Consider the following 6,250-nt stretch of genomic DNA (forward strand, 5'->3'; position numbering starts at 1 on the left):
TGTATGGTAGGCCCCAATATGTAAGAAATGGTGAAAGTAACACACAAAGATTAGTATAGAACAAATAAGATTATCATTGTCGCTATCATCTTTGTCAAATTCTCCAAGCAATCTAAATATGCTTGGCAACATAGCTGAAAAAAGCATTATCAGTTACATTTATCAGTAACAAAGACATACATTTGAAGGGGAAAAACACTTGTACTAACAACACAAGGTCAGAATTAACATACAAATTCTGCTGGTCACTTTGGAATATTTAATTGCCTGGAGAAGTGCTTGGTAGACAAATGCTCTATGGAGCACCTGAGGTAGGGGGAATCAACAAAACTTGGGTTTCAAAAGTTACCTGGGTTTAGAGCATGAAATTTTGTTGAAGGACACACACCTTGCGTGAGCGAGGTGCCTCGGTGTGTGTGGACGTGTTGGAGGTACAGCATAATGGTGGCTTCCTCCAGAAAGGGACATTTGGGGTGGATTCATTCCATCTAGACAACACAGCCTGATGTGGCGTGGACATGAATGGAGGTGAAATGGACAGCAGCTGAGAGGATCAGTCCTGACAAAGCCAAGGTGAAAAACCTGGGAACCCCTCCAGGTGCAAAGTCTTCAGTTGAAAAAGGAGGTGGTCACAGGAAATACTGAGATGGATCAGTAATGCACGGGAGACAGAGTTCTTGGCCCTGTGGAGTGAGTAGTGTGGATTCTCAAGTTTTCTCCTCTCTCCATTGATTTCTCTCCCAATGCGGATGACTTCCATCATACAGTCTTCAGCAACCTTGAAAGATTGGACGAGCTTCGGCCCAGTCATGAAAGTAAAGGAAGGCAGCTAGCAAGACTGGCATCTGGGCTTGGCTGTGCATGTTTTCTATTGTGGGGAAATATATATAACAGAATACTTATAATTTGAACCTTTTAACCAAAGTGTGCACACAGTGGCATTCAAAATATTCACAGTGTTGCATAACCAACACCACTATCTACACCCACAATTTTGATGATTTCTTACAAAACCGTGTCCACAGTAAGCAATACAGCACCTTCCCCCTATTTCCAGGCCATGATGATTCCTATCCCACCTTCTCTTGTATGAATTTGATTATTCTAGGCACTACATGTAAGTACAATTATACACTATATTCCTTTTGTGTCTGGCTTATTTCCCTAAGCATAATGTTTTCAATGTCCACCCATGTTGTATCATCTATCAAAATTGTGTTCCTTTTTTACAGATGGATGATGTACCACTGCACGTAGACAACCTTGCTTTTATTACATTCATTTGTTCATTGATGGTTGGATTATTTTCACCTTTTGGCTCCTGTGAAAAGTGATGCTATAAACATTGGTATACAAATATCTGTTTGATTTCTGTTTTCTATTCTTTGGGGTATATACCTAAGAGTAGAGTTCCTGGGCCCAACAGGAGTTCTATATTTAACTTTCTGAGCCACTGCAGACTGTTTTTCACAGTGGCTGCAACTTTATCCATTTCTATCACTAATGTATCAGGGTTACAATTTATTTACATCTTTGTCCACACTTATTTTCCTTTAAATCATCCTATTAGGTGTATATTGGTGTCTACTTGTGTTTTTCATTTGCATTTCCCTAATGACTAATGACGCTGAGCAGCTTTTCCTGTGCTACTATCAGTGGGTGTATCTTCTTTAGGGAAATATGTGTTCAAGTCTTTTGCCCATTTTTAAAAAGTTGTCTGATTTTTATTTAGTTTGTTGTTGTACATTTTTGAATATATTTTATATATATTTAAAATATATTCTAAATTTTAGTCTCTTACAAGGTAAATGATTTACAAATATTTCACCCTTTGTATAGAACTTTAGATTCACAAACTTCATTAATTTTTATAAAATCCTCACCAATTGACCCCAAACAGATAAGACTGAAGCACTATTTTAGGAATAGTTGAAAGTATTATCACCCCAAAACATAGTCATAATCAAATCCTGCAAGCTACACGTAAGGCACAATGACAAATAAGGCAGCAAAGGGCCATCTGGTGATTCGCTCACCACACTTGTTGCAACTGTTTGTGCTGCAGTTAAAACATGCCAGCATTCAACTCATGTCTCCTCTCTTGAAGTAAACTGTCCTATGTTTGCTGACCTGAACAAGCATAGATATTCTCCATCCTCAATTAATATGCATGCATGACAAAGAAAAGGAGGCTTGGATGAAAAATTACTGTGTGATTAATAATCATGCTTTAATTAATTTTCAAGGATATAATTTCAGGGTTTCTAATTCTCCTATCAGCAGTTAGAACAAAGGATTAGCGAATAAATACAATAGACTGTTTTGCCTAGAATTGAATCCAGTCTGTCTATTAAACTTTGCTTTTATTCAAATGCAAAATGCTAAAACACATCATAACTGCAGTGACAGCCACTGTGGATCCACAGAGGTAAAAATGGTCTTGGGACATAAATCCTACAAGCTAATATTGTTTTAAGGGGTTTAGAAAACCATTTAACTGGGTTTCAAATTCACAGTGTAAACAGTGGGACTCTCATCAAACTGTAGCGTGTGCTTCAGTACCATCTGTAGACTGACTCATTCCCGTTGCCTTAAGTTGCCATCAGCAAAATGCCAGGGACTCCATCTCTTGCTCCTCGGCTCCTCGTTCTTGCCTGTCTTTCCACAAGGGAAGATTTTCTAGCAGGAGCTCAAGCTGTGCTTTTAATGAAACACATACCCACACACTGTCCTGTTGTCCACATTAAGCAGAGCTCCCTGAATAACTCATGAACAAAAGCATCTATGACTAACCATTGTTCTGTGTCCTCCTAGCCTCTGAGGAGTCCCCAGCTCGCAAGGAGGGAGGAGATGGAGAGAGGCCGGTCGACATGAGGGTAAGGTTGTTTTGCATTCCCTGAAATAGAAATGTTCCTTTCTTGGCATCTTTCTTTTTCAAGTGACTTTACATGTGAAAAAATGACAATGTACATTACAGGTATTAAATGCAGTTTTCTGAGGGGGTGGAAGAAGTGACTCTTAGCAACTGATATGTAATCCAAAATGTCATTTACCTATGACGGCTGCAGGTTGTAGACTGTATCCTTGGGGTTCTTGTCTTTGGAAGCAAAGTCTTCTCCTTGGATTCAGTATTTTGCACTTGCCAACCTATGTGGATCTGAGAGATCCACCATCCAGAAGCTGATATCTTTTCCAGTGTGTATCCTACCCTTGTTTGGGGGGTCTTGAAGTTGACCACACTTTCTGATCAAGTTTTCAATATTCACTGAGAGAAACAGAGGCTTGTGCAAAACGATCCACAACACGACGTACCCCTCATAAAGCTTTGTTTCTGTATTGCAGGTGGTGCAGGCGGCCCCTCTGGGGTGTGACTCTAGTAAGTATTCTGGAATTATTTGCTGAGCAAACAATCTGGATGGCAAGAAAGGTGTGGCACCCTTGCAGGTTTCAATGTGAAGAGCCACCCTGATCCTGGGATTGGGATAGGAATAAGCATAGTGGAAGTGTTTTTTAAAACCTGAATTCCCCAGGGAAATATTATGGCCAATTTTTGAGGAAGCAGCTGTGCTCCCTTTTGGTTAGTGCTGAGTTGGGTGCTTGAGGATTCGTGGTGTCTCATGTGAGGCTGCATCATGTGGTGTGAGTGTGTGTGTTTCTGTACAGATGAGGCTGTGTGTTTTCTCAGGAGAGATTTCCCATTTATACAACCCAATTGCAGGTGTTCACTTCTAAAAATAAAATCCACCCCCACTCTACTCTCTCTGTACAGTGGCTCCTCCACCCTCACCAGAGCCATTCCCGGGTCTGGCTTATTATCCCCACTGCTCAGGTGGAGAACCTGAAGGGCCAAGGGGGTGGCCCCAGCTCCCGAGTTCCTGAATGAAAAAGTGAACACACGAACCCAGGAGTGTGGGCCTGTGCTGACGCTGACATGCACTTAGTCATGGGGTGTTCGCCACCACGCAGGGAGTCCAGCATTCATGGATAAGCCCTAAAGCACTGAGCCCAAAAGGCCCTAGACACTGCCCATCATCATAAAGTGGCCTCCGTGGTCACACAACCCAGGACGGTTCTAGGCACATCTCCCCACGGGCCGGCATAGTCATCAGTGTGTCAAAAGCACAAAGATCCCCGGGGCTTTGGCTCAGCTCACAGATCCTGTTTTTGTTGTTGTTGCTGCTGTTGTTTTTAACTTTTAAGTTCAGGGGTACATGTGCAGGATGTGCAGGTTTGCTACATATGTAAATGTGTGTCACGAGAGTTTATTGTACAGATTATTTCATCACCCATATATTAAGCCTAATATCAGTTATTTTTCCTGATCCTCCCCCTCCTCCCACCTCCCACTCTCCAGTAGGCCCCAAGCACACAAATTCTGAGAGGAGTGGGGGACCATGCAGGCCAGTGCAGCCCACTTCAGTTGTGAAGTTAATTTGCTCAGCAACTGGACAAAGCCTATAAGGATGGGTGATGTATTTTAGTAGATTTAGTAATATTATCTCCCCAAGCCCTAAAATGCTCAAATCCTGCCAGCTGAAAATGGTGAGGAGGGACAGATAGGAACTCTGTGCAGCACTTGGTTATTAGCCTGGCTTCTGTCCCCTCGTGGCAACTCTCTTGTGCATGTGGGTTAAAGACCCTCAGCCTCAAACCAAGCCTCCTCCATGAGGAGCCATCTCACTGTTGACTGGCTAGTGCAGTGTATGGCCGCCAGCCCAACTGAGACAAAATATTGCTTTAAAACAAGTGTAAATCTCACACAACAGGCAAATGCAGAAGCAGCATGTCTTGCAAGTTGTAAAGAAGACAGTCGCAATGTCGCTGGACTTCAACCTGGGTAGAAGACGTGAGGGAACTCTGTCACTGAATCACGGCAGAGTTCAAGGCCACTTGTAGACTCTTTTGTGTTATAGAAGGTGGCCTTTAGCTACTAAGCAAAGGCCTCTGTTTCTCATTTCCTTCCTGTTCATCTTCTTGGTCATCCTTCTTCCTCAAGAGAAAAGAGCCCGAGCAAAAGGCGGTTTCGGTATTAATCTGACCGAGGTTTTGTGCAGTTTATTATCATCCAGGTAATCAGGTGCAACCCGGTCTGCCTACCAGCCCCCGTGTCCCTGCTGTGTGTTTTCATTTAATAAATATTTTGGTCTACTTACTATGTGCTAGATTTTCTGGAGACCACAGAGTAAATGAGATAGAATCTTTATGTTGACAGCTAAGTTGGATTTAACATAACTGACGAAAATTAAAATTTCTGATTTCTTGTAAAAATATTTTGTACGTGTGAATGCATACTGAATGTAAAGCGGTTAACAAAAAATCACACTTGCACTCATGGAAGGCTTTTCATGAATTTGTCAATTTATTTTTTTCAATATTTCCCCACTTCTCTGGATAATGCATATCTGAACCTGGAAACTGATTCTCACTGCCGAAAAGTGTTCTGAGCCACGTCCCTTAGCTTCACTGGTGCAGGTCCACCCGGGAGGATGGCCCAGCATCAGCTTGGCCCATGCTGTGATCAGCCACCTCCATGCACCACACCAAGCAAGCTCCCTGGGTGATTCAGTCTCCACAACCAGGGCACTGACCTTTATTCTATGTTCTCCTAGCTCCTCATGAGGACGCTGTACACGACATCACTAATGAGGACACTGTACAGCGTCAGTGAGGACTTGTACACTGTACAGCGTCAGTGAGGACTTAGCAATGAGGACTTGTACAGCGTCCTCATTGCTAATGAGGACGCTGTACAAGACATCACTAATGATGCTGTATATGACATTGCTAATGAGGACGCTGAATATGACATTGCTAATGAGGACGCTGTAGAAGACATCACTAATGAGAACACTGTATATGACATCGCTAATGAGGACACTGTACAAGACATCGCCAATGAGGACGTTGTATATGACATCGCTAATGAGGACACTGTATAAGACATCACTAATGAGAACGCTGTATGCAACATCGCTAATGAGGACACTGTATATAACATTGCTAATGTGGACGCTGTATATGACATCGCTAATGAGGACACTGTCCAAGACATCACTAATGAGGACACTGTATACGACATTGCTAATGAGGATGCTGTATACGAGGTCGCTAATGAGGATGCTGTATATGACATTGCTAATGAGGACACTGTACAAGACATCACTAATGAGGACACTGTATATGACATCGCTAATGAGGACACTGTATACAACATCGCTAATGAGGACACTGTACAAGACATCACTAATGA

The 6,250-nt window shown here is 42.4% G+C and overlaps 1 protein-coding gene across 1 annotated transcript in view; it reads right to left on the bottom strand.

Annotated features, from left to right (window-relative positions):
• Positions 1 to 222: 222 nt before the first annotated feature.
• USP18 (ubiquitin specific peptidase 18) overlaps positions 223 to 6,250 on the bottom strand; it is a 48,334-nt gene continuing 42,306 nt past the window's right edge. The window contains exons 12-13 of the mRNA XM_011945644.1: positions 2,077 to 2,192; positions 223 to 868 (exon numbers count right to left, since the gene is read on the bottom strand). Of these exons, the coding sequence (XP_011801034.1) occupies positions 2,088 to 2,192 (105 nt within the window). The 3' untranslated portion in view covers positions 223 to 868; positions 2,077 to 2,087. The remainder of the gene's footprint in view (positions 869 to 2,076; positions 2,193 to 6,250) is intronic.

The sequence above is a fragment of the Colobus angolensis genome, unplaced genomic scaffold (genome assembly GCF_000951035.1).
Source record: "Colobus angolensis palliatus isolate OR3802 unplaced genomic scaffold, Cang.pa_1.0 Scaffold242, whole genome shotgun sequence".
Classification (NCBI taxonomy): Eukaryota; Metazoa; Chordata; class Mammalia; order Primates; family Cercopithecidae; genus Colobus; species Colobus angolensis.